This window comes from Aulostomus chinensis, chromosome 5 (assembly GCF_037954235.1).
Source record: "Aulostomus chinensis isolate RoL2024-O1b breed Wild chromosome 5, RoL_Achi_v1.0, whole genome shotgun sequence".
Lineage (NCBI taxonomy): Eukaryota > Metazoa > Chordata > Actinopteri > Syngnathiformes > Aulostomidae > Aulostomus > Aulostomus chinensis.
The window spans coordinates 18,970,525-18,998,516 of NC_141324.1; the positions used below are offsets into that span (position 1 = coordinate 18,970,525).

The 27,992-nt window shown below is 44.4% G+C and overlaps 1 protein-coding gene across 1 annotated transcript; it reads right to left on the bottom strand.

Moving 5' to 3' along the window:
• Positions 1-1,217: 1,217 nt before the first annotated feature.
• Positions 1,218-27,968, bottom strand: bcl2b (BCL2 apoptosis regulator b). The gene is made up of 3 exons (XM_086203712.1): positions 27,856-27,968; positions 26,906-27,630; positions 1,218-4,453 (listed from the first exon to the last, which is right to left on the bottom strand). The coding sequence occupies exons 2-3, from the start codon at positions 27,446-27,448 to the stop codon at positions 4,316-4,318; spliced, it is 681 nt and encodes a 226-aa protein (XP_086059838.1). The 5' UTR covers positions 27,449-27,630; positions 27,856-27,968; the 3' UTR covers positions 1,218-4,315.
• Between the last annotated feature and the right edge of the window lie 24 nt (positions 27,969-27,992).

The window sequence follows — 27,992 nt, forward strand, 5'->3', positions numbered from 1 at the left end:
TTTAGAGTATGTAAAAAAAAAAGAAGCTATATATATGATAAATAAAGGGCTCAAATATTACTGAATCCAAATGTCAACAAAAACTCATTGTTGACTGGTTACATGGTTCTGGAAGTTTCCTAGCAGGATCGTCAGGTCTATTTTCACTGCAGCCATGTTGACATCAGCGGGTGGACTTGATAACAGTAATTAGGGTCCAGTTCTGTGTGGTGGGCAGCCCCTCCAGAGAGCTAGCATGACTACTAGCAAAACCCTGGCCCAGCTAAATGGAACAGGACCTTAATTAGTGATATTAATCGCACCTGTGTTTACTCTGCAGCGCCTGTCAACATGGCTGCCGTGGGAAAAAAAAGGCCTATTAGCCTTGTTCTAACATGTAATCTCTTTATATTATGATATAATCTTGTTTAGTGTGCTCCCTAGGTGGATATGCATTTTAATTTTTGTCATATTAGTGGTACTACTGCCCAGTCTGTTGCCTGGTAACCATTTGTATCCAGAAACTCTAGTCCTTATTACATGGGAAATTAAGATCAGTGCTAATTACAACTTTATTTTTAGCTTAGAGTGACACAGTTGACAAAAGCTGTCAGACATATTGAAATGGTTTTGGAATTTATTCAGTTTATTGAACACTTGAAGCCAAAAACATTAACAAAGTAGATCTGCATTTCAAAAATGACATTAAAAGAGTGTTCGAAGCTTCAGGGAGACTTTGCAAACTAAATGTAAGTGTTTATGTTGCTGTTGTTTAGTTGTTCAGTGTAACACACCTGCAGGAGAGCATCATCCGTGTCTATCTACTACACCACATTTAGCTGCTTTTCTCCTAGATTTGAAACAGAGCCACCCCCCCCTCAACCAGATGGCTCAGACCAGAAAGCTGTGCAGCCTCCAGCCTGCACTCTTCCTGGAGTGGAGCCCTGAGGACATTTTAGAGCAGCGATTGTGAGGCCGTGTGCCAGAGAGTGCTGGGAAAAGACTGGTTTTTAATTTCAGCTGAACATGACAGCAGCTGATGATTCATCCTCCCATAATCAGTGACATCAGCTGTTTCCTGTGGCTGAGGTGGGAATGTGCTGCTGGAGGATTGTGGGTAATGACCACAAGGTGACGCTGTAGTTCATCAAGAGGAGGAGGAAGACTTCCTGTGGGTCAAACTGTGAGGACTCATTGATTATTTACATCTCAATAAGACTTCTGTGCATTTTTGGGGGGGGGGGGGGGGGGTGTCGCTCTGAAGGAAATTGACAGATTTCAGCAGGAAGTTTTTAACTCGGTTAAGGTTGCTCCAAATGAGGCAAAGACACTGCTAGTGGATCTGATGGACTTCCAAATGAGGGTAAAACCGGACCAGACTTATTCCAGACTATCTGCTTTGATCTCCCGATCTCCCCTGTGATCCCCGGCGCCGGGGAAGCCTCCTCTAACACCTTGTAGCCCTAAAGCAGAAGAGGCAGGAGGGCTGCACCCTCCTCCACTCACTGCCCATCTTCCTCTCCCTCTATCTATATCCTTCTCTCTCTCTCTCTCTCTCCCTCTCTCTCTTCTCACACTCGGACTGGACTCTCTTTTGAAAAAGGCTGATTTAAAATTCCTCTTCAGAGCGTGTCATGCATTTTATATGCATGGCGAGTGGAAGAGAGAGGGAGAGCGAAAGAGAGAGAGAGAGAGAGAGAGAGAGAGAGAGGAGGGATTGCGTGGGGCTCCTGCCCAAATGAACTTCCCCTGTGCTGTTTAGTCTCCTCAGGGATACATCTACACACACACACACACACACACACACACACACACACACACACACACACACACACACACACTACTTTCTTTATCCTCTCATTTTCTCCTGCACCCACTCAACTCTTTCAACATTAGTTTTACTGCATCATGCTTTTCACAGATTCTACTGAGCAGCCAGAGCGCCGTAGCCTTTGAAGACAAGTGTGATCAGAACAGAGGCAGGGGGTGTAAAAACCTGGCCGCAGGGCTTTTTTTTTTTTTTTTTTACACTTGTGTTTAGCAGTGTATGGAGGAGAGGAGGGGGCTGACAAGTGCAGCGTTTGGGGACAGCTTTGATGTGAGATGGGGTGCGGCTGCTGCTGCTGCTGCTCCTGCTGCACGGTCCTCCACCAGGAGACTGTCACACTGACACAAGCAGGCTTCTACAGACACGGATGGATAACAGATAATCAAAGCGAGCGCTGTTGATACACTCCACCTAAACATCTCTTATTCTCTTTTTCTGCCTCGCTGACAGATATAAATCAATGAAAAGAAGGGATGGGGGGAAAAAAGCAACTTGCACGGCAGCTACTTGAGAAATCTGATTTATTAGGAACAATATGATCCCACTAGCTTATCGTGGATATAGCAGTAAACAACACGTTTCACTTTTTTTTTTCTTTTGTAAGTGCTACAGGTTTTGCGATTATAGACGTAAAACAGTACAGCAACCATAGTGCCTACATTCATATATGCACAAAGAATATAAAAAAATACAATATATTGCTGTTAAACTGTTCCCATTCCTGCTCACTAGTGTGGGAACATCAGGAGCTGTTACAACACGGTGGCGTCTAGTGAGGTTAATTTTTAATTTTTTTATTTATTTAATTTTTTTAATTTTTTTTTTTTTTTTACAGATGGGAGCACAAAGTGGACGAAGCATAAGCTGATATCTTACAGTAAAAACAGACGAGTGAAGCTACTTTTCCTTGCGTTAAATTAAAGATTAATAACTTTGGTTTCCAGCTCTCTAGATCTATACTGTAAAGTTGTGGCAGTATTAAGCTGTGAGAGAAATCGGCAGTGTAGCAGCCTCAAGCCAATATTAATACAACACAGATTCACTTTTAAACTTTTTTGCGGTTGTTGTTGTTGTCGATGTCGTCATTGTTATTATAGCAGCCAGAAAACAATGTAGTTACAGTGTGATTCCATAGAATAGAAAAAAAAGGGTGAAAAACAGATTTTCTTTAGTCATTTGAATACAAAAAAAAAATCTGTAATCTGGTACCTTTTAATAAATAAGATAATGCAACTCCGCTTTGTTGTTATCTTCGCTATTCTGATATAAATATTGTTACACATACTGAATAATCATTGTGTTTTTCATCCATGCAAAGAGAAAAGAGAGGGGAGAAAAAAAAACTCTACAAAGTTCTACAAAAATAAAACAAAATATTCTTGGAACCAGATTTTTCTTTTTTTTTCTTTTGTCCGACTGTAACACAAGACAGACATCGATAGAACGGGGTGGAGGGGGATTAATCGATGTCGTGGTGCAGCCGGGGGAGGCAGGGAGGGAGAGAGAGAGAGAGAGAGAGAGAGAGAGAGAGAGAGAGAGAGAGAGAGAGAGAGAGAGAGAGAGAGAGAGAGGATGTCTCAGGTTGCAGCACACAGGAAACACTGGCTTTAGTTCTGGAGAGGAACCCTGCTGCTGTTGCTGCTGCTCTGTTGCAACAAAGGTGATGGGTGCTACTCATTATTTTCTATTCATGTTGCAGGGCCCCCTGCTACTTCACCTCACTCTTTTGTGCTGTGGTCTTTTTCTCCAGAACATGTTTTTGCAACTTTTCCAACCGTTCCCCTCTTTGTGTCCGGTGAAAAACTACCGTGTCTCAGGGTTCGGTGTGCGGCAAAAGTTTAAAATCAGAGAGAAAGAAAGAAAGAAAGCTTCGTCTTTCCTCTTATGGGTGGGGTGGAGGGATGAACATGCTGGCTGGAGTCGAGGGGAACGCCGTCCTGGTTCTAGCTGTTTCCATTATACATTCGGAGCAGCTGTTCTTTGGAGGAAGTCCTTTGAAGGACGGCTGCAGGGGGTAACTGGAGTCCACAGTTCAAACGGGGTTCTTCACCCTAACAAGCAGGGGCGAAGCTGCACCCACTTCCTTGTCATCATCATCATAATCATCATCATCATCATCATCATCATCATCGTCCCTGCAGCTTCGTCCTCCGCCACACTGACACATGCAATAACAAACACTCATGCTATAACTAGAAGAGAAGCAGGCAGAACAAAAGCGTAGAACCTCCTCCTCCTCCTCCTCCTCCTCTTCTTCCCTCCTCTGCTGCACCCGGCTCGGCTCGGCGCAGCCTCCTTTCCAAGACTTCCTTTTTTACTCTGCTCGGGCCGTACATCTGGTTCCTTCAGTTGTTTTGATTTGTGTCTGTTTTGACACGAAGGGGCGAGGAAGAGGGAGACGGCTTTGAAGAGATTGAGAAGAATCTGAAGGTTGTCTCGGGGGGGGGGCAGGGTTTTTTAAATAGGAAAAAAGAAGGGTGAAAAAAATGAAATTAAGGGAAAAGGGGGCTACTTCTGTGTAAGGTACGCTCCGATGGTGAGGCTCGCAGCTCCCAGGGCGGCCAGACCGAAGACTGTCTTGATGGAAGGCCAGGAGCAGCTGAAGACTGAGTCCCGCTGACGGTCATACAGCTCCACAAAGGCCTCCTGCAAGAGAGACCAGACAGGAAACAGTTAAACAGTGTGTTTATGAATTTAAAACCACACATTTTACATTCGTAAAAGCTCAATAATTTTCCAAAAGTAACAGGGAAACATTTTTGGGTTGTTGTGCAATTGATTTTTTTAAGGAAACTGTAGGAGGAGTTGACGACAATAAAGGAGGAACAATGTGACTCATCCATGTATGGGACAGAGGAAGAAACATTGAAACTGGCCCCAGTTTTCCTCACAGGATTAGAAACAGAAATAAGACGTCGTGACCACAGAGAAAACATCCATTCTTGTCATTTGGGTTCTATGAATCTCCTTGAGACGTTCACTGACTTCCTAAAACAATCGGTGTACACAAAATAAACATCATGCTTTGCTGAAGAAGAAATAAAACAAGTGATTAATGCATATCAATTGAGGTAATACCAAAGATGGGAAGTACAAATACTTTCTTACTGTACTTGACACAGTTTTAACGGGTATCTGTGCTGTATTTTTCTGCCAACTTTTTACTTTTACTCTCAACGTATTAACACAAATATCTATGCTTTCCACTCCTTTCTATTTCTACTTGAATTACCTCGGGGTAATGCGTTTCTTTACGCAAACGATTGAGTCGCCCCCTGCTGGCCACAAGAAAGAGTGCAGGTTTAAGGCACCCCAGCGCTGGCTTTACTTATCCAGCCTGGAGAGTTTGTCCACATCTTTAACACCGTCTATGTTAGCAACACCTTTACTTTAGTAGCTTCTGGCTCAGTGGCTTGTATACAGGTGTGCTCACAGTAATTAGACAGTTATGACTAACGTCTCATTATCATGCAATAACTGCACAGAAACATGAATTGCAAGTATGGCCTTTTCTCAGCTTCTATACAGTACCAATGTTAATGTGCTGATGAGATCAAATGATTCTTTGTTGCCAACATGTGAAAAATATATTTTTTTAAATGCAACAACAGACAAAAAAGTAAGCATGCTCATGTAACACATATGGCATTTTAACTGTTTACCATCTATGATCGGTGTGTCAGCTGAGGTTGATGACAGCGACATTTATAAGTGATCTGAGCATAAAACAAAATGGAAGCATCCTTGAATTTATAGCGCGATGACTCACTTGTCATTGTACCATGTACAACGGATAAAACTTGATACTTGCAGTATGATGCAGTAAATCCTCCCTTGCGAGGACTCTGAGGTTGTAATTTGAATTGAAACTACTTGATAGAGGTGCAGATTTACTTTAGAGGCACTTAAACTGAGCCGGTTTATAGGATTTGTCACACATAAAAGTGATGGACAGGATAAATGAACTGGAATAATTGTGTATATTTTTTTTTTCCAATTCATCCTGTGTGGTTACATGAATTGTGTGTGTGATCCAAACAAAAGCCTGGTTGTTGACGCTTCCATCCCCGCAGTCAAGTGACTACAGCGTTCAGTTGCAACCATATTTCCCAGAGACTGAGACACTGTGGGAAATGAATTGTTGTTGTTGTTGTTTTAACATTTTGTGAGTAACACACACTTAAAAATATTCCATTGACCTCGTCTGTGCTGGTGTGCAGACAGAAGTCTCAGAGGCAAACGAAGCAGAATAAACCACAATTATCAGCTTGACTGGAAACCGCTGGAGACGAGTGTTGAAGTACGGGTTTATAATTTGGGTGAATTGACCCTTTAAAATTTAAATCCCTCAAGCTGCCACCAAAACGTGGGCGGAAATAGAGTGTTATTACACCAATGCATCATCTCTCACACACAACCTCAACACCCCCCTCCCTTAAAAACACACACACACACACACACACACACACACACACACACACACACACACACACACACACACACACAGCAAACAAATGCTGGAATCACCAAAATGGTTTGGTCACACACATCCTGGTGCATTAATATGTTACATGGAGGCTGGGAGGGTGTTCTACTTCCTGCTACTTAGGGGACTTTTAAAAAAGACGTCTGGTGGAAATTGCGGATGTGACTGCATTTGTCTGTAGAGAAAATAGCACGGCTGAGCCTGAGATGAGGAAATTCAGACATCTGCTCACAAGCAGTGACAGCAGGAACAGCTGGACAGGAAGTCATGGTGCTAAACTCCCCTAAACACACATACACACATGCGCTGAAGCAGAATGCAGTGCGTTCTGGAGCAGTTTAAGGTCGTGTGCAGCTCCTTTGTTGTCCAGCTAGCCGCGGTGCTAACTGTAGCTGCCCTTTGCTGCTTTAATTTTGTTTTAGAAGTTTAATTCACTGTTACTGTGTCGGCTCCGGTGGGAATCAGCTATAATTCTGGCTTCATTTGTCTTGATTTAACTCCATTTACCTTCAGTAATTATGTTTTGTGTCGCTCCAACTGCAGCACATACAGGTTTTATTTGACCTTGATCTAGTAGAAGCAAAACTGGGTCATTCAACGCTTCCATGTATCTATTCTGAAGCACTGCAGGGAGACAAAAGCATTTCCTATTTCCTTCTCTTCCCTTCCTGTCCTGTGGCGCTCCTGAGGCTGGGGGCTGGTCGCGCTATGGCGCTCAAGAGGAGGGATCAGCAGTTTCTTCACCACTTTAGAACCTCTGGTGGCACCGTGCTCTTAAATCACAACATCTTCAACCACATCCTTTGTTGCTGTGGGGCCTTTTTTAAATGCTGCAAACCTGAGAGCTTTATTTTGGAGAAGTCGTCTTTCAGTGGTGATACTGCCCCCCCCCCTTCCGCCTCCTCCTCCTCCGCCCTCACCAGGATTCAGGTATTAATTAGAGAACAAGCTGCTTCAGTCAGACCTCCAGCTGAGGGGAATGTGCCGGTTGGCAAAACACTGATTCTGTCTTTTTTTTCTTTCACCCAGTCCAGGAAAATAACAGTATGATGTGGCAGCCATCCACCGAGGCCGGGGCATGAACATGTGACTGACCGCTAGCGAGGCTGGAACTCATGATGCATGCCCTCGATATGCCCCCAGACGGGCAGCATAGATTATCATCTGTTTAAATCTGAAACAAAAGAGGCCCAATTACGGTAAGAGATTCGGTGATAGATGTTAAAGGAATCCCACAAGGGCATGGACGGTAATAACTGCAGACTGACTCAGGGGAGAGCTGGGAAATGGGGGGGGGGGGGGGGTGAGAGGGTGTGTGTGTGTGTGTGTCTGTGTGTGTGTGTGTGTGTGTGTGTGTGTGTGTGTGTGTGTGTATGGGGGGTTGTCAGGTGGATATCATGAGACTGAGGCATGCTCCACTTCAGCTCCTGGAACTTTTGCACCCACACGTTAGCAAGCAACCATGTGAGGAGTGTGAAAAACAAACCATGGAACTATTTTTCCTTCCTCTCTTCCTCTTGCTACTTTGCAACTAGAGATGCAATGACACTGTTTTGTACTTCCCAGTCTGATTCTGATAAGCGTCTGTTGCTAAAGATATTCACTCCGATACCAGAAACCCTTTCTCTCTTATTGTTTTGGTTGGTATTGTGTTTAAGGTGACATCACGAGGCCGTAGGAACCCAAAAATTTTTTACACACAAATGCGTTACATTTACGCTAAAGAACAATTTCTTTAAATTGTGCTCACGGATCAATGATGTGTCTCACAGGTTCAGGTTCAGCCCAAACTATGGAACTGAATCTGGATCAGTTGGTGGATCGGCACTATCATTCAGCAACATTCCCAATCTAATATCTGGTCGGAATATGATGGAAAAATAAGTGGCAAACAAAGTGAGCGGGACAGGAGAGGACAGAACATCTGCATGTATCACCTCAACAAAAGAGTCTATGATCCTCAGAAACCCGTCTGCCCCGCAGCAAACCATCTGCGGTCGACAGCAGGTGTGCACCTGGGGAACCAAGTCCGGCTTGCGGTTCATTTTTTGGATCAATGCCTTTAAAAGGTCACAGCAGTCATACGGAAGCCAATGGGAAAAGAACTCCCCCTTTCTTTTTCAAAAAGAATTCCACACAATAAAACCCTCGGAGAGAGTGAAGGATTTGGACGGAACAACGAGGACTTCAGAGGGTCCCAGTGCTCAGATGCGGGGTGGCAAACCTGAGCGTCATGGTTACCCAAGCTGGAAGCTTGACACATGATTTGCTTTTCCCACCAGCAGCCTTCACCTCAGATTTGTTTTTCACATGATTTAGACCTCTGGGTTTTTGTTCTTTCTCATAGAGATTTGACGCTGTTGTCTTCCTCAGACGGACCTTTTTGCTATCTTTAATGCAGCAGGAAATACCAAACATTTGCCAGGTCCTTTGGGGTTCCTCCTTGTGTGGAAGATAATGAGTCATCTTGAGCACTTGGCTTGCTCTGTTAAACCCTAAGCAGCGCTTTGCCAAAACAGAAAAAAATGATTCTGTGGTTATCTCTGTTTCGGGACATTTCTGTGGGTAATTGCAAGTTGAGAGAGAGAGAGGGAGCGAGAGCGAGAGGGAAACGGGATGTGGGTTAAAGTTCAACTTGTAATTAAAGTACCTGTTGTGGCTCAGCTGCTCTCTTCACCTATGATCTCCGTGTCTCCCTGCGCTCTGTTTATTTTCCAAGCATACTTAGAATATTGCCGCCGCCGCTGCTGCTGCTGCCGGCACGCTTTGATTTCCTAATGAGGTTCTTGCAGACTTCTCTTGAGCTAATTAAAGTCAAACAAACCCCCCATTTCGAGAGCCAAGTGGGAGTAATGAGAGAGAAAAAAAAGATGCAAGGGAGGCATTAATGTCCTCTTTAATTGATCAGTTGTGATCAAAACATACACTAATGTCTCTATTTCAGGCGTATTACACTATAACGCACAACGCCCTCCAGACAACAGGACAGTAACCTTACATATGGTTGCAAGGTCAAGTCTGATCGAATCTCTAGCGAGGCATCCATCGACCTGTCTGGCGAAAAAAAAAAAGGCGATGACAGAGGTGTTTGCTGCTGTTCTCATTACCCGGTGAATCCCCCTGTGTCAGCAGCCAAACAGCCGCCAAACAGCTCGGAGCAGAGAACACTGAGCCCTTCACGGTGCTACGACAATACAACAACACTGTGGGAACAACAAGCTCGCAGCCAAATGATGGAACGCAATATGCTCACTCAGTCCAGGAGGTTTTAGAGGTGAACAGCAAGATGGAAAAACACGTCTGATTTCACATTCACATAGATCCATAAATGCAAGTACACTTTCTATTTCCAGTCTAATTTAACTGGGTGTAGTCTAATAAAGAAATACGTTTTTGTTTGAGTTTTATTTTGTTTTTTGGTTTGTTTTTAGAAGTGTTGATCTATTCCTGCAAGTGAAACTGTCAAACAAGCTGTTGTTCCAGCATTTAACATGTGAGGATTTGCTGTGTGCAAATGGAAAATTTTAAAGGTCAGTCAAAACAAGTCTTATGAGTATGTCAACTTGAGCGCTGGAAACACACGAAGCTCCCAAGAAACCTAAATGATGGCGTCAAGGTTGCATGCCTTCTCGATGAGTGACCTTTGACCACCAAAACCACGTGGGACATAAGACCTGGACCAAGGGACCGCGGCTATCGCTGGCGTAGAGTCGCTAGAGCTCACCAGAGCTCACTAAAGCTCACTAGTAGAGTGTGCAACGCTGCAATGCGAAACTTATCTGCCCTAAAAAAAAAAAAGAAAAAAGTCTTGGTCCTGGGCTCATTTCACACTCCTCCACCAAGTTTAGTGAATCATGAAATCATCCTGCAAACATTCAGGAAAGGGAAAAGAGGTTCAAAAGAAGTGCAAGAACATGAAGGTGTAACAGATTCCTGTACTGTCACATGAAATACTTGAAGTTAGAAGATGCGAGTTTCAGACTGGAGGGTTGCCGGTTCAATCCCCAGGACAGGTAGGTTGGGCAGCACTACTGACCCCGCCCTCATTATCAACACTGAAGTTGACCTATTAAAAGGTTAAAGGTTCAAAGGTTTAAAAAAAAAAAAATCCCCACACTAGAGGTGCATAACTCTGTCAAGGTGATATGGCGTCCCCTGAAACATCTAATCAGTTTCATTTTTCCTCCACACTTCTATGAGCCAAACAAATTTAATTAAAAAAAAACATAAACACAGCCGCAAACCAACATAATTAATTTCATGATTTAACTACACAGTTGAATGAGACGCCTGGAAACAGCCGTGCACCCGGAGGAGATTCACCTAATCAACAACCCAGCTTCAACAGGATCAAATTCTGATGGAGCAACAAGCCAAAATGTCATCTGGCTTCCACAAGTAGCTTTGGAACACATCTCTGACCTTCCACGTCCCTTCAAACCGCTTGTGACTATGTTCCTAAACAGATTCTCTTTTCTCCCGCTTCACGATTGCCGGCGTATGCACTCGACGGTCCTGACATCGCGCTCTGCTGTAAAGGAAGGAACAACATCCACCCTGCACGCAACCCTACAGGCTCATAAATATTCAAAAGTACATCAGCGGCATTTATGTGTTTACAAAACAGCCCCCCCCCCCCCACTCACCCCTGCAGGAGTGAAACATGATCGCCGTACATCACCCACACACTCCTCATGACACTCGCAGGTTCTTTTTATTGTCTCCATTATCTATTGTTTAAACTGACAGATAAATGGGGAGTTTTCACAAGAGACCCTGGTTCCTAGGAGATTAAACAACAACACAGTAAATGTGGTTGGAGGTGAAGTGACTAACTCTGAAGAGTGTCTTTATTCTTCTCCATCTTTTATTGAACTGCTTTGATCCAACATGAAATGAAGGACCAGGTGACCTTGCAGGCCCAGAGAGGTGATGGTGAGTGGATGGATGAGGCAGTGTTTGCTCTCCTGTCACCACCCCCCCCCCCCCCCGACTTTATCTGGACCTCTGCGAGCCCCAGCGAAGCTCCGAATGTATCGGTGAGTCGCTTGTGCATGCAGAGTAAGTCGACATCAAAGCAAAGTCAAAGACGGTTCTTTCTTCTTCTTTTTTTTCTCTCCCAACAAATCAGTCGATACAGCTTTCATTCTTTTAAACGAGCCCTTCTTCTGATGTTGACCTTGAAACTGCAGCCTTATAGCAATTAATCCAAAATCCTTCACAATGGCTCCCTCAAACAGATACAATGCATCTAAAAGAAAAGTGGAGCGAAGTGGAGTGGCGGAGCGGCTCCCGGTAAACGCAGAGGGCTTCTCGTTCAGTTCAGGACGGACAGATCTACTCATAAAACCTCTCTCATCTCAGCTCGTTTTAAAAGGTCGCCGAAGATGAAAAAAAAGGGGGGAGCGGTGACTCATTGCTGATGTGTGTTTGGAGCGTATTAACCAGGCTTTCCAGTAAAGAGCGGATCTCTGCCACTTCGGTGTCTCTGTGAGGAAGCCTCGCGGAGAACATCAGCTGCTCCGCTGACGTGTTTGTGGCTTCATAATTTCCCTGTAAGCGATGTGATGCTGCTGAGAAACCATGACGCTCGGATTCCTGGGACGCTACGTCCGATTACTACTCTGCAGTACAATAGTGAATGAAAAATACACACGATTTGCTTCAGCCTGCAGTTAATGTTTAGACAGCATCGTTTTATCAGCTTGAAATCAAGAACCAGAGGGAGAGAGAGAGAGAGAACCAAGGCAGCGTGAGAGTACCCAAGCAGTTCAGCCTGATTGGTTCAGATAGGAAAGCTCTGATGGAGAGCGTGGGAACTAGCTGATTCCCCGGTGGCCTCTCCTGTGACAAATACAGCTCATGGGAGAGGCTCATTTCCTGTGACAGGGGCAGCACGCCGCCTTGAGCCTTAAAAGTCATATCCACTGACCCCTGAAGACCTTGAGACCACACAACCACCATCTCACCCCCTTGGAGCTGAAAATAGACGAACCAATCTGAGCCCGAACTACTGTATAAGGTGCGGCGAGTTGGATGTGTGGGAACACAACCACCAGCAGGGCTTGGTATTGGTGCAACAGCTGATGAGGTCATGTGGATATTTTTTTTCTTAAATGATGCATTCATACGTTCCATTGTTGTGTTTTTTTTTAGCACTTTCAAACTCTGATGTAACAGAATTGCACAACCTTCAAGTAAAAAAAACAAACCACAGTCTTTTCAGGGAGTAACTCTTTTGTTTGAGTCCTCAACAGTTCAGCTAGTGTTAAGTCACTTCCTGTGCCAGACGCTGCAGGGATGACATCACTGTCTGGTTTGAGACTATGGCTTCTCTGTGGTAGAGCCAAGTATGGTTAAATCACAGAGTCTGTAACCAGGGAAAGACTCCAGGAGAGCCAAACATGTAGTCATGCTAATACCATGGAGAAAGCAAGGGGGAGCAGCAGGGGAGAGCTACAGTTGGTTAGACACTGTAACTAAGAGATTTTGTATTTGTTTTGAACCACTAACCGACTCCTAAATCTCTCCCCGAGTCAAAGAAACCGTAACTAAAGGGCAAGTTCATCCCTCACAAAAGGCGGCAATGATGTGATTTTTGCTTTGATGGAGCCCCAACTTTCCCCTGTAATTTAGGAGGCACTGCCACACAAGGCGAGGGTAATAACATCGAGTTAAACATGTCAGCGGAGGAGAAAGTATTAAAGCATTAAAGCTAGATGCTCGGCGCCCCACACAGTGTCTTCTTTCATTCGGGAGAAAGCTTGTCAGTTTCGGCAACAAGATATCAGCCCCGGTGTATGAGAGTGGAGCTCAGTTTTTAACGCTGGTGCAAATGTAAATGAGGCCGCGGTGCTGAGGACGCAGCCTAGCATCCAGGATCTCAGATGTCCGATAATGTCAGAGAAAACAAGGTGCAGCAGCTCCCACGGGAACACCTTTGAAGTGGCAGGAAGAGAGGAGCCTCTGAAAATGTTCTACAAAGTCACAGTTCTTGTCATATTTACATCTGGGAATTAAAGCAATGTATCACCAAGTACGCCACTGCCTTTAAAATACTCTCAAATAGGTGTCTTAGCCCCCAAAACACCTCCCACATCACTTCTGTGTAACCACAGCACGTAGAAATAGTATGTTAGTATATGCATATCAAGCTTGAAGCTAATGGTGGTTAATAAAAGCAAAGCTTCCCAAAAACTCTCAAGCGCATCGTCTGGTGTAATCCACATCTTCTCAATCCAGCTGTTTGTTCAGTAATCCAAGAACAACTATATTTGAGCTCGAAACAAACTCTAACACTTTGTTTCGATGCTAGCGGGAATGAGCGGGAACAAGCATGACCAGCGAGTACATTCATTTTAACCAACTCGCTCGTGCTCGTTCACAGTAGCGCTAAACCAAAAGCTTATGAATCAAGGTGTTAGTGGATTATTTAACACGAAGCTGGATTAAGAAGATGTGGATTATCCCTGACAATGTCCTTCAGAGTTTTTAACCTGATATTTTTGGGCAGTTTTTGCTGTTGTTAGCCGTCAGTCTCCATTAGCTTCAACTAAATATGCTCTGTCTGAACTCTGGAGTTAGAAAGAAGAAATGTAGCAGGAGGGAAAAACATCTTTATGAGCTCAAAGCACCTAAGTGTGAGTAGCTGAAAGTGAAATGGACTTTTTTTTGGTGAAGTATCACTTTAAAGAGCGAGGACGTCATTTCGGAGGACAAAAGGCAACATTCCCACAGGCTGAGATTGTGAAATACGTGACTAAAGTTCTCCTGAAGCATGAGGTCATTTTGAAGTGTTACACAGCTCAACTTCTAACTTCAATGTAAGATTATATCCTCCCGTGTATGAATGTCAGCTCTGTTGAAAAAAAAAAAAAACATTCCGAATAGAAGAAGCCCCCTCCCTTCTCCTCCCCTCTCTCCCTCTTTTCCTCCTCTACATTTCTTCCTTTCAGGCTGGTAATACTGTGGAAAAGTTCAGCGACCTCTCTCAGGCAACCAGCTGATTTTCATCCAGGCTGGGGGAGAGGAATGACTGGAATGCATTGATGTGTGGAAACAAACAACAGCAGTGTGTGCTCGAGAGGCCTGATATGAGAGGGAATGAACCTTGAGAAGTCTGCTGCAGCTTCACCAAACGCTTGCATAACACAGTCAAATAACTCAGTACCGTTTAGTGAGGGATGAATATAATTAATCTATTTAAGAGAGGGGTGGTTTAATATCTGCTGCCTTTGTGACATTTTTTCTCCACCCAGTGTCCTTGGAAGGAGCTACGTTGAGATGCTCGTCTTTTCAAAGACCGATTGTTTGAACTATCTGGAGCAGGTTTGGCTCACAAGCTGTGTGACCTTCCCCGTCTGTGTGCCGAGACCAAAAGGAAACAAGCTCAGCTCACCTGATGAATGATAATAAGTTGCCTATTGTGACGTTGAAGGTCTGGCAAGAAAATGTGTGGAAAACTAATAAGGCAGACGTCAGTTTAATAATAGGGGAGAGCTTTGTTTTGGTATTCTCTCTGGAATAATCCATGGAAAATGTCATTAGTGCCTGTTGAGAGTGCAGCAGCTTGGATGCTGGTGGTGAAGGTTAGGACACTCCGCCTAAAACTTTAGATTATAGCAGAAAATATGTGCACGCAGTCCGTATTTTCAAAAAAACAAAACAAAAAAAAAGGTCATTTCATGCTTGACTGTTCTGCTATGTAATGCATGATGAGGTTTGCGCAAGTGTATTCCTCCACCTTCAGTCAGCAGACGTATCAGCTGAGAATCAGATGATTGTTGAGTCAGATGACTTTAACAGGCAAGTGATTCCAAGTTTGCTGTATAAATTTCTATGGAATGAACAGCTCTAGCTGCCGGCATGTCAGTGTCATTTGCATGTTGCAACTTCTTAAAATTCCACTTCATCGATGGTCCATCTCAAACCGCAAGATTTGTTATTTAAATAGTTTCCAAATAGAAGATTCTCAAACCCAAGTATAAAAATACTGCACGGCAGTGGTAGGCCTCTGCACTCTGAGCCTCACTGTGATTACATTTGAATAGTTCTGATTAAAACGCACAAGAAGGTGTTTACATTTTACTTAAGTAAGCAATAACTGGATGATTGTTTCACGCGTTAGTCTATGAATTCGTCGTTTCAGCAGGTGACTTTTTTGAAGCCAGGTGTCTCCAAATGTTTTATTTTACAAAACTATCCTCGCCAGCTATAAAATGAAAATAAAACTCTCATATAGAGAGTTCACTCCACATGTCACGTAACTTCCTCCAGACATTCCCGAGATTCACAAGGGTAGGACGGCCGTTAGAGCACAGTGACCTCTGACCTGCAAAATCTTTGCAGTTCCAGTCTTGAGGCAGAGTGGAGGTTTGTAACAAATTCGAAGAAATTTGCATACGGACGGACAAACAAAGCCTCTGGTTCTCAGGTGTGCAGCACCGTGGCAGAAAAAACACAGAATAAAGAGCAAGAATGAACTTTTGGCCTTCATGGGACTCAAATGATTGTAATTCTTATGGATTATTAACCCTAGTGAACTGTCACAAAGTCACCAAATACAGAAATGTGTCGCACCAACTTAACAAGTCTGAATTTCAATCTGAAGAAATTTATGTCTACAACTAAAACTCGGTGTCGTGCGATTACTAACACACAGGCAAAATTCAGTTTTTGAGGGATTCTAATATATTTCGTGATGAAGTGTCATGTAAGTGGCTGGAATCCGATTATTCCTGTTTTTTTTAAGTCATTTACGTGTCTTGAAATAGACGTTGGAACAAAGTGCAAGAAACTTAGAGACCACTTAAAATATCGTGCGTCATATAGCTCATTTTCATGCATGTACTGTACTGTGTGTGTATGTAATGTTCTAAGCGCAGAAAAGGCCATGTTGCTGTCAGCCTGATGACACTTTGACATCCAGCCGTATATTTTCAGCCAATTACCCCAGAAATCCAGACCTAGCTGCAGCCTGTGTAGTCATCGCAAGAACTGTTTATAGCTTTATTATCCATCCACCTCTCACAGCCCCCTCCACCTCTCCTCCTCCTCAACCCGGTTAGCTTCACCTTCTGATCAAAGACACCTTGGAGAGTCCATCCATTTCATCTGGGAATATGTTTTTAACCCCATGTCCTCTCTGCAGAGCACAAATGGACAAGTGGACTCACATTAAATCAAGAAGCAGCACATGTCTGTCCTGGTAGATTTGCTGGTATCAGAAAATGAGTTTGCAAAGCTAACTGATAATGTGCCTTCGCTGACAGATCAAGCTCTTTTCAAACTCCTACACCAGAATTCACTCGATGAAGAAGACAAAAAACAGATTCTTATTAGAATTTTACTGTGTTTTTTTTTTTCGACCGCCACATGCCATAAAATGTACAAGATAAATGAAGCACTTTATAGGTCAATTTGCAGACTTGATTAAACTTCATTGGTTAGATTAGCCTACATGCTCTGCGTCTAGACATGCCGACATGTACTCTATAAAGCAAAAATGGCGCCTGGCATAACTGGATCCAGGCATCATAAAGAATTTGCTCTGACAGAAGTCACTGCATCTCTCCAAGCTTAAATCATCGCTGTATTGTCAAAGAGAAACACCATAAAAAGGCTAAACAAAATACAACAGAAGAAAGGGAATCACTGTCAGTTCTCTTATTTCCAATTCTCCCCCATTTTCTTTGAAGTTATCTGTCATTATTTGGAGTTGTAATGACAGCCCAACAACTAATTAAAGTCTGCACCATCAGGGAAGAACCAGAGAAATTGATGGAATAGAACACGAGGTGATGCCAGGTAGTAGTCGTCTCAGAACAGCAGGGGTTATTTATCTGTGACCGTGTTCGCAGCAGCATATTGAATGAATATGGTTTTAGTTACGGTAGGAGATGAGGACTTGAGGATTGTGAGGAATTTCATGCATGCAGAGTTTAGCTGATCGCTGCCCTGACACACTACGTTCCCCTGGCAGAGCTTTTATCCTCCCAACATCAGGTGCGTATCACTTTCTCCACACTTCAAACGTGTAATCAGTCGCCATCAAAGGTGACTACTGCCAACAGGGTGGGGCGTGCGAGCGCACGCGCACACACGCGCACGCACACACACGCGCGCGCGTGCACACACACACACACAGTGCTGAAAGCAAAGCAGCTGTAGAACATTGCATGAATATCACTAAGTCATCTGCATATAAAATCATTCATTGACACAGGGACAGCAGCCATCTGAGAGGCTCAATCAATACAACATATTCAAAGTGATATCGGAGCGATGGCTGACCTCACTTAGCGTCCACTGTAGATCAGATTTCCTGAGGGCTGCCGAGAATCAGGGTTTGTGTGTGTGTGTGTGGGGGGGGGGGGGGTTGTCCCCTACATTGGAGTATGAGGCAGAGAAATCTATTTATCTGGCAGTTGACATTTTTTTGTACTCAGCATTTAAGAGAGGAGCCAACAATGGAGTGCTGTTTGTTAATGGCCAGCACTGTGGATAGTTGCACCAGGGAAATCCCAGTGGTACTGGCCGCAGTGTGTGTGTGTGTGTGTGTGTGTGTGTGTGTGTGTGTGTGTGTGTGTGTGTGTGTGTGTGTGTGTGTGTAGAAGCTGAATGGCACAGCTATCAGAAAGCTAGGCACCCCAGCGCCATCTGCTCCCTGCTCACATGTCACCCTGTGACAACACAGCATTATTGATTCACACCACAACATCCGCTTCTATGTGTACATGCTGATGTGCCACAGTATCTGTGTGAATGCTTCTGTATGTGTGTGTGTGTGTGTGTGTGCACGCGTGTGCGAGTGTGTACACAGCCATTTTGTGGACAGCAAATAATTGATTTGCACCAGTACATCCGCTTCTGTGTTTGCCTGTGAGTGTGTATATATATGAACTCTTGTAACCCCCAAAAGGGTCTGCGCTGCCAAATCACAAAAACATATTGTCCCACTTACCCAACTGGTTTCCCGCCATGCAGAGTTTTACGGTTTTAAAACTGAAGAAATCTGCATATCAACACTGGATCAAGTCACAATCCCTAATGTCACTTGTACTGGTGAAGCTGTGATTCTGATTGGCTGGCACTTTCATCAATACCCCTCAATCCCAGCCAAAGCATGTTTACTTTTAGTCACTTTTGGGGTATTTACATACTCTTACCCTAACCACTACTTGCCTAAACCAACCCTTCACCGCTAACCCATAAATCAGCATCATAAAATTTGGGGAGATGACTTTTGTCCTCAACTGACTGGTCTTGGGTCTGGTTTGTGTCCCTGAAAGTTGTGTTTACCCTCACACACACATCCTGGAACTGTCCTGGCAAATCTAGGACACTTTATCATTTTGAGGCCACAACAGCTTTTGAAGCTGTTACAGTATCCACTTGAGTTATCCAGTACTCCACTTTTATCATTATCAATGTGATAATATGACAGTAAACCAATAATGTTACAGTTAAAGTTATCATTAATAATCGGTGTCTCTTGTTGGCCAACTTTGGTAACATTACCTCCCAGTTTTTAGTGTCTTTGTTGAAGTCGGCTGACTCATCTGCCTGCCAGGCAACGATAGTAATGTAACATATGGAAGGTTAAATCTAGCTACACAAAATTAACCTACCCTGACAATGCTTGTGACTGTTTCCTGCATTAAACAGCAGAGAAACAAAGATAAAAGTGGCTGGTGGGTTGTCAAATAATGTTTATTAAATAACAAACCATAACTTAATGCAAAAAAAACAAAAAATTGTGGTCTGTAATATTTTTTTTAACCAAGGCCAATGTTTTGTGGGTGGTGCTCGCTGCAGAACAGTGTGAACTCCAGCTCCGCCCCTCTGAAGCTGTGAAAGTGCAAAAACATTGCAGTCCGTTGCTACTTTTACACAGCACTTTCGATTCTGAAGCACTGCCATCATCATCGTCTATGAAAATGGACAAAATGGGTTTGTTTGTTTGTTTTCTGTGTGTTGCAGTCATTTATGGCAGTATTGCAGAACCTAATTAAAACCCTGGACTTTATTTTTGTGTATTCGGTGAACTGACCCTGTAAAAACAACTGAGGGTGGCTTTTACTGTACATGCAACAGTCTGTGGCCTTGTGAACAAAAAAAAAAACGAGGTAATTTAAGAAACACTGCCAGCACTTTGCTATTGTTACGCTTAGAATTAATTGAGACGATCAAATCTCTTTTATAAGCCCTATGGGGGTTTGTCCCAAAAATAACTTGTGGAGCTAGACAATGGGAGGAACCATTTAACCTTGCTCTATATTGATATACTGCACAGCTTGCAAGGGTGCGCCCGGTGGCAAAGTCAACTAGTGTCTCAGTAGGCTCCTCATTATCCAGCTTCCACCATGACAGGAAAGGTGGAAAACTCTTTTATCTACCGTCTCAAATGGTTTGTTAGGCTGTGGGGTTTTGATATGAACATGGCGATTGCACAGAAGCAAACAGAGCAGGGATTTACACGTAACATGACAATTAAAGGACCTCATGGGAGCCTTGATGCTATATTTAGAGGCTTCTCACATGTCCCTGCATTTTTCAGGGATCTGCAATGTTACCTGACACTGGCAGCCAGGTCTCAGGATACTAGGGTGTTGTTTGTGTGCGTTCATGGATGGATTTGGCACGTGTGTGTATACGGATAAGCCTTGGGCTTTGACAGAGATATGGAATGAGAAGGGAAGATGAAGAGGTAATCTAGTGGAGCACAGTGTTCCACATGAGAGCCCAGAAATGGATGAGGTACATCCATTTAGTGTCCGAGTTTATCTCCTCCGTATATATTATTCATCAGTGTGTGTTCCGCCTTGGATGTTAGTGCCTTTAAACAGCCCAAGCACGTGTCCCACATGGAACAGGAAAAGAGTAAGATGCAAGTGATGACCGATCTTGACGACATAATAGAAGGAAACGCAATCATATGGGTGAATTCACGGTCGCACGTGGCTCTACATATAGAGATTTAGACAAAATAAACAAGCTAAACCACACACAGGCGCACATACGCACACCTCAACTACTGTGACAAGATCGGCCAACAAAAGACCAAATCGCCCACACCCTTTATCGGCCACTCAGGAAAGCAACACCCAGCTCGTCTCCATTATTTATTTACAGTCGCTTTTCCCCAGCAGACATTCCTCCGGCTTTCCCGAGGAGGCCCAGAAATAAGCACACAGGACGGGGTGGAGGGTCTCCGGGGACAGGCGAGGTCGTGGAAACAGGCACAGCTTGTACAAAACACTACAAAAATGATGTCCCTGAAACTGCACCAGAGCAGAGTTTGCAATCATGCTGTCAGAGTGATACACACACACACACACACACACACACACACACACACACCTACACACACACATATACACACACAAAGGTGCACATTTCTGTCTTGAAATGCTCGGCATGTACGGAATGGTTCAGTCAGCATAAACAAAACAGCTTGATGAGGGTGAGTCAAACCAAAAAAGAACAAACTATCTAACGTCTCATTCTCACATCATTATTATGATAAAAATCTGTCAGTGAGGTCAAGATTGCAGCCTTTTCTCTTTCTTCTGAGGACTGCTGGTTGACTCAGTGGGAAAACCCCCCAAAAGGGAGCTGCACTTTAATACATATGTATGGCTGAGTTATTTACTGCCCAGGATCCAGCCTGATGTCTGTCAGAGGTTGTAGATGATCCAGGTCATAGTTGACTAAGATTTAGGCGAGCCCAGTTATCCTTGACTCAACCCCGCTTTGTTATTCTTTGCGGTAAGACTGTGGACTGATGAGGCAAAGCCAGACAAGCTTGCCATAAGGAAAATAAACGAGGTTTTAGGTGAAATTTATCCAAAACAAATATCAACAGTGTCAGCAACATATTGTGACTAAAGGGCACTTGGAAATTGTTCACCTAAAGCAAGACAAACTTTTAAAAAGCCCTGAAGTTAAAAACACTGTCACGGATCTGTTATGTGCTGTCTTGTCTTCCATCAAATGTGGTGACATTTAATTAAAAGTTAAATGATGTCATCATGGTCCTCGAAAAAATCTCCCTTTTTCAACTTTAAGTAACTGGAGATTTCTCCAAACCTTCTGCTGAAAGAAAGCTTTCATGTCAGGCATGATTCTGAGCTCCGGCCCAGCGCTGCTGCTGCCTGCGACTGTAGGAAATGTTTCTGAGATTACAGAGGGTGTAAACACAGTGGCAGATGGCGAGCGACTGAGGCCTGCGCAGCTAAAGGGGTACAGTACGGGGGGAAAGTCTTGGTTGCATGAAGCCCCATTGAACTCTTTTGTGGTGTACTGAGCTGAGAAGATGTCAAAACCTTCAAAACACTTTTTTAGTTTAAAGAGAAAAAAATGCTTGAGCTGTAAAGATGTGCTGTCATTTCGCCCTCTGCGTTGTTTTTGGGTGTGTTTGGGGTTGAAGGGAGGGAAACCCCGACATTCTTCTTTAAGTAAATCATTATTCCTCTGTGTAACTACTGGCAAAAAAAAAGAAAGAGCAGATGTAATCCAACGCTCTCATTTTTTAGGCTGGGCTGAAACACACAAAACAAAATGCAAGAAATCTCTGGATGTGTGTAACTGCTTTAACTCGACAGTCTCAACAACTTCAACTTGCCCTGAACTGAGATCAGTTAGAGATGGTCAGGGAGGTTTCAGGGACCCGTGACCCCGCCCTTCAAACAATGGCTACTGCAAGAGGATAAAGGCTCGGGGTATCCAGTAGGCAGCCCATTACAGGCTTTGATGTTTTGTGATGTGACACGACTGATGACCCTGCACCTCAAACACCAGCAACTGCACGAGTTGAAGAAATAAAAGAAGAAGAGGACTGAAAAAAGAGGAGAGAACTCTAGGCTCAGAATGGAAGTTCTGGCTCATTAAAAGCAGGTGTCCCCCACAGTGACTCCTTTCTCTCTCTCTGTTCTTTTTGTTCAAAGCCACAGGAAGCTTATCTGTGAACACACTCAACGAGGCTATATTGTGTTAAGGGAGACACAAATTGAAGATAAGTGAGATCTCATCGTATTTTTTCTCTGTGCTTGCCTCCTTTGTGAGTCCGTTTGTTTGTTTTCTTGCCTTCTCTACCCCGCCGACGTGTCACCTTAATGGAGATTAATGACTTCCTCGCAGTCCCAGATCCACTCACATTCACCAGAGGAGGAGAAGGGGTGTGCTGCTGAGGCGACACGGAGGTCCCACCTGTTCACGTGTCACCTGGGAATCCCCCTAAAACACACTGTCCTCTCACGCACCTGTGACACATAGACAAGCCCGAGCTTTCCTCGCCTAACCCTGAAAAAAAGGGCTTGTAAGTGCTTTACTGAGCTAAATAAGAGAAAGGAAAAAACACGCCACATCTCTCAGTATCACGTCTGCAGCCGTTCTTAGTCACCCTCGCCGAGTTGTGAAACCACTGTTTTTCTCCTGAATGCATTCTGGCTCCGAGCCGCCCCCTCAGCCAGTCAAATGTCTGAGGTCAAGCATGTAATTTCAGAAGTCGGACGCCGTCTGCCACTTTGTTCAATCACTTGGTATTCACTGGGAGTAAATAAACACAGGTGCACCACGTGTACGTGAGGCTGCAGCCGACATGCAATCGTCCCCTGATGAGTGCAATTTCTGGATGAAAGGATGGGTTTATACAGGTGGAGAAAACTGAGCGTTGGGGACAATGAAAGGATGAATCTTTTTAAAATTATTTTCAAGGGAAGTAGCCACAATCCAGGACAGGAGTTATTTCATCCTCAGCTGGGTTTTGCAAATGTAGCAACTGCATTGTTATGTCCACAGGGTGAACAGTTTTGTTTAACTCCTGGTATATTTGACTCAGGGGTGATGCTTAGACTCAACACACGATTAGTGGGCACTCCTGTCCTCTGGTTAGTCTTTGAAACAACAGGAAAATGAAGGAGGCACCAGAACCGTTTCCACACTCTCATGTGTCAAAATGTCACTAATAGCTTGATTAGCCTCCACCTTTGTTTGAAGGTTCACCTCCTACACACAATAACACAATGGTCCCCCCCCCCCCCACACACACACGCAAATACAAAAGTGTTTATACTGTGTCTTCATTGTGAACCCAAAGCTGTGTAAACCAGTATGAGAAAAAAATGCCTTCTCAGGTCTGGACGGAGATAGAAAGAGAGAAAGAGAGAGAGAGAGAGGTGGAGGTGCAGTAACATTAAATTTGATTTATCTTGATTCAGGTTCAAGACACTTGGCAGAAAAAATAACATCCATCCATTTTCTTCCGCTTATCCTGTTAAGGGTCATGGGGGGGGGGGGGGGGGGGGTTGGAGCCTATCCCACCTGCCTTCAGGCGAGAGGCGGGGTTCACCCTGGACGGACAGACAGACAACCATTCACACTCACAGTCACACCTACGGTCAATTTAGAGTATCAATCAGCCTCGTCCTCTCTTGATGTCTTTGGACTGTGGGAGGAAGCTGGAGTACCAGAGAGAACCCACACAGGAACAGGGAGAACATGCAGACTCACACAGAAAGACCCTGTGCCTGAGCCAGGACTCAAATCCAGAACGTTCTTGCTGTGAGGCGACAGTGCTGACCACTGCACCCACCATGCCGCCCCCCCTCCAAAAAAAAACCCATATATGTGCCAAAAATATATAACACTAATATAGATTTGAGTGATAAATATTGATTCTTATCAATATATCAATTTAAAGCCAATACAATATTATCAAAATGTGTTCAAATCCACCCTCTTGGTGCACTTTTATTTTGAAATGGCACATCCGCTTTAACGTTTCTGTTGCTCTACAGGGAAATTGGTTTTATTCTATTTCATTTTATATTCTCACTTTCATCGCCAGGTGTTAAAGAGCTCAGGCATGAGTTGCTTTTTGTGAGTTGATAATTAAGTTGACGTTACAGAAAAGTATCTGACGCATGGACATTTATCGTCTGACGTCAATGAATGAAATGGAATTGAAATCGTATTTTTTAGCAGGTGAATAAAAGAATTGTTCTAATGGTTTGTTGTGATGGGACTTGTAATTTACTGCTAAGCTGTTGTGGATGGTGTGGATCCTGACTGAGAAGGCGTTTAACGACACAATGTTCATATTTATATCCAGGGGGGCTCCTTGCAATCTCTGAGTGATTTCTAATCAAATTTAAGTTTGTCTTCTCTAAAGCCGATAAGATAAACAGATGCATTAAAATGGAGAGATTTCTCAACCAGAATTTGATTTCCCAGAGTGTAAGGAAGAATCTGAAACTGCAATTAAACCTTAATGATGGCGGCGAGTGTTTGGGGATTCATTTTGTGGCAAATTTTATTAGGAGTTAATGTCTGATTCTAAATCTTCAACACTTCGGGTCACAAATTCAACATTTCAGGAAGTGCTCAGAGCGGAATGAACCAACCGGGTTATCATCAATGCCAAAGATGCTGCTATAGGAACAAACCAGAAGGCCAAAACATTTGGCTTCCACCGTACTGATGCAGTAACTTTAAAAGTCCCCCCCCCCAAAAAAGTGAAACTGGATTTCACAAACAAAGCTTTGTGTCTGCAGTTTCGGTTACTGAATGTCTGGAATAGTAACTGAAACACACATTTCAGGGAATTCCCCACCTGACAGACATTCAAATGAATATAAATCAATGTCAGTTAGACTCCAGTGTGTCTCTGAGGCAAATCAAGATAAAAGCACACAAGACAAAAATGAAACATGCGAAAATATCACACTGTTTTATTCAATGTGAACCAAAATAGAGCTCCCAAATTGACCCAAACTGGAAACATACGCTTTCAAATAATCCAGACTAATCCTGAGGATTAAAAGACTATGCTTGCTCTCTCTCTCTCCCTCTCTCTCTCTCCCTCGCTGAAGCAGCACAGACACAGTCGTCTCTGTCGAGCTGGCACCGACTTCACAATGACCTACATTATTGTACGGCGGGCACAGACGTCTATGTTGCAGCCCGTCCTGCGCCGGCATCAAGGTCTCCGTTGCAGACAGGAGTGTTCCAACCTTGATGCACAAACGGCGTGTGTCGAACACAGCGTCTGCAGATTAGTGCTCTGTGTTCCTGGAGGACCCTCCCTCTGTTGCCAGCCTTTGAAATGTGGCACAACCTGCCACCTCCGGGGCTGAGGAGGACTCGAGGGGAATGTTAAACGGCCCTTCCCTTTGAGATGAAATGTTCGATATGAATCATTGATGCCCCCGACCCCAAATTCTGATAGCTTCAGGGTAAGATAAGCAAGCAGCACAAATGTTATGCTCTCATTAAGGGCACCTCAGTTAATTAGAGGCTAATTCAAGGCAGATTAGTTTAATGGCTGATGAGCAGAAAACGCTTTACTGCAGAAGTACCTAAGATTTCCATTAAATCGTCAAGCAAATTTCAAGTGAAAACTGGAAATGCTGGAAAGAGGAAATGCAAATTGGAAACATAGTAATCAGGCAGCGCGAATAAACTGGGCAAAGCATTGCTTATTTACACCAGAAGATGGCGGCTCTGACAGCGTTAGGCATGGCTGCAACGCAGTCGAAGAAAAAGGTCTCTGGAGGGCAGTCATGAGGAATTAATGTCAGCTGGACTTCCATCAACCTTTTCTACCCTGACACTTGATGTCAACAGGACTGAAGGAAAGTGTTGGAATATTCAGGAAGATGCCAGCAGCAGAAACTTCATTCATGAAGGTTAAAGATACTTGTAGGAAATAGGGACCGTTGAGCCTCACCTGGGATGTGTTTGGGTCTGATTCATTGCTATTGGGGGAGGCGAGGCTCTCACGTGTTGCAAATTCACATTGTTTTAATTTTAAAAAATCAACTAAAATCACCTGAAACAAGTTTAAATCTTTTTAAAATTGACCCACCCACGCACCCCCAATCAAACTCTTCTTATGTTAGCTGAAAATACATTTCTGGAAACCGGAGCAGTGCAACTTGTGAGCAGGCAGGTAAAAGCAGGCCGCTTCTCATTACCACCTGAAGCTGAAGTGTCACTCAGACGTGCGGAGCCGTAGCGGTCATGCCCAGAGGCCTCCAGCACACATTAATTCAATAGTTTCCTCTCCGCTGACATGTGTCTGGCCTCCTCCCTGCCGCTACACCTGTGACCTACCGCCTCGCGTTACCGGAGCTTCAGGTGCAGGTGAACGGTGAACTTCCCCCTCAACACTTCCCGGTTTTAAGTCACGACAGTTGGTTTATGCGTTTTCCCCCCCTTCTGCTGTGCACCATGACAGCTGCGTGACACCATTGCCTCTCATGTGAAGAAGGCGGGGTCTGTGTGAGAGCGTAGGGAGGTGTGACAGAGCTCACTCTCTGATTGGTCAGATCAGTTTGACAGCCAGCGGGAACGTCAAATCAGAGCAGCACACCAGTGAAGGCCGCGCTTTCGTGCGTAATGGACACATCAAGAGATTTCTATTAAATTACAAATGTGGATGGATATATTGTTTTTGTCATGAAGTCGTTATCAGAATGCGTCTTTTAACGCGAAGCAGCCATTTGCAGCTCCGCTGGTCTCACTGATAGCAACATCCGCAGCAGCAATGGAGTACTTTTGCGCCCCCGTGGCACACGACCGCAAACTACTCTAGACGGAATGAGACCTACCCATCCCCCGTTGTCTTGTATCCAGCTGTTTAGAGGTCCGTTTAAATACTCCGTCATCCACTCCGCGATGTTGTTCACCTGCGATGTCATCTCTTCCTTGGACGCGCACTCCACGCACACCGTCCCCCCGAACTCGAAGAAGGCGATAATCCGGCCCCAGTTCACTCCGTCCCGGAACAGTTCGTCTATGACCTCGGCGAACCTCCTCTGCGCCGTGGTGGAGGTGAGATAAAGCTGCCGTGACATTTCGGTAAAGTCCGGTTGGTACAACCTCTCAAGTTCATCTCCAGCTTCCCGCAGGACTCTGTGGATGGCAGCGTGCGGGTCGGACTGCGGGAGTCGCTTGCAGAGATGCGGGATGCTGTCGTTGTCGGGCCCGGTGCTGGCTTCGCGGCACCGGCGCACCAAAGTGGGAGAAGGGGCAACTATGGAGCCATTATTAGCAGCATCTTCGTCCCTAGCAGCATCAGAGCCCCACACGAAGCCCCGTTTGGAGAGTTTATGGCAGATATACTTCTCTACAATGTTGCGATTACACTCCATCACGGTTTAATTTGGCACTTTGAACGTACAGATGGTGTCCTAAATCAAACGCATCATGCTCGGATGTGTGCGCCGCTCTGCACAGGCTCGTCCTAAAGTCGGTTGCATTTAAATATTCAACGCGTAATCCCACGCATGGATCAAACGGTCGCCAGTTGAGGAAAATCCCCGGAATTAAACCGCTAAAAGGAAAGGGAAAAAAGAAAGAAAATTGCTTTTAAAAGTCAAACAACAGTGTGTCCATGAGAGCAGCAGTCTTCATTTCCCGAAAGCTTGGAGGGACACAGGCGACCTTCTCTTTGCATAGAAATCCAATATGCGGAAGAGGTTGGAGCAGATCTGTTCCTGTGCACCAGACGCGGATACGAACGTGAATTTGGTCCAAACTTGAAGAAGCGGTTTCTTACCATTAAGTGATTTAGCAGCGTAAACGCACAAGCCGGTGCGGGACTGTGAGCCAGACAAGGTCGGACTGAGTCCTCTTCCACGGTGTGCTTCTCATATCCTCCACAGCTCCCTGCCCACCGCTAGTGGGCTGCTCTCT

What these genes read in the sequence shown, in the direction of transcription:
- bcl2b (XM_086203712.1), bottom strand. Translation starts at nt 27,448, where the DNA reads ATGGAGTGTAATCGCAACATTGTAGAGAAGTATATCTGCCATAAACTC. An exon ending in TACAAGACAACGGGGGATGG is followed by an intron (nt 4,454 to 26,905) that starts GTAGGTCTCATT and finishes TCTCTCTTGCAG; the next exon opens with GAGGCCTTTGTGGAGCTGTA.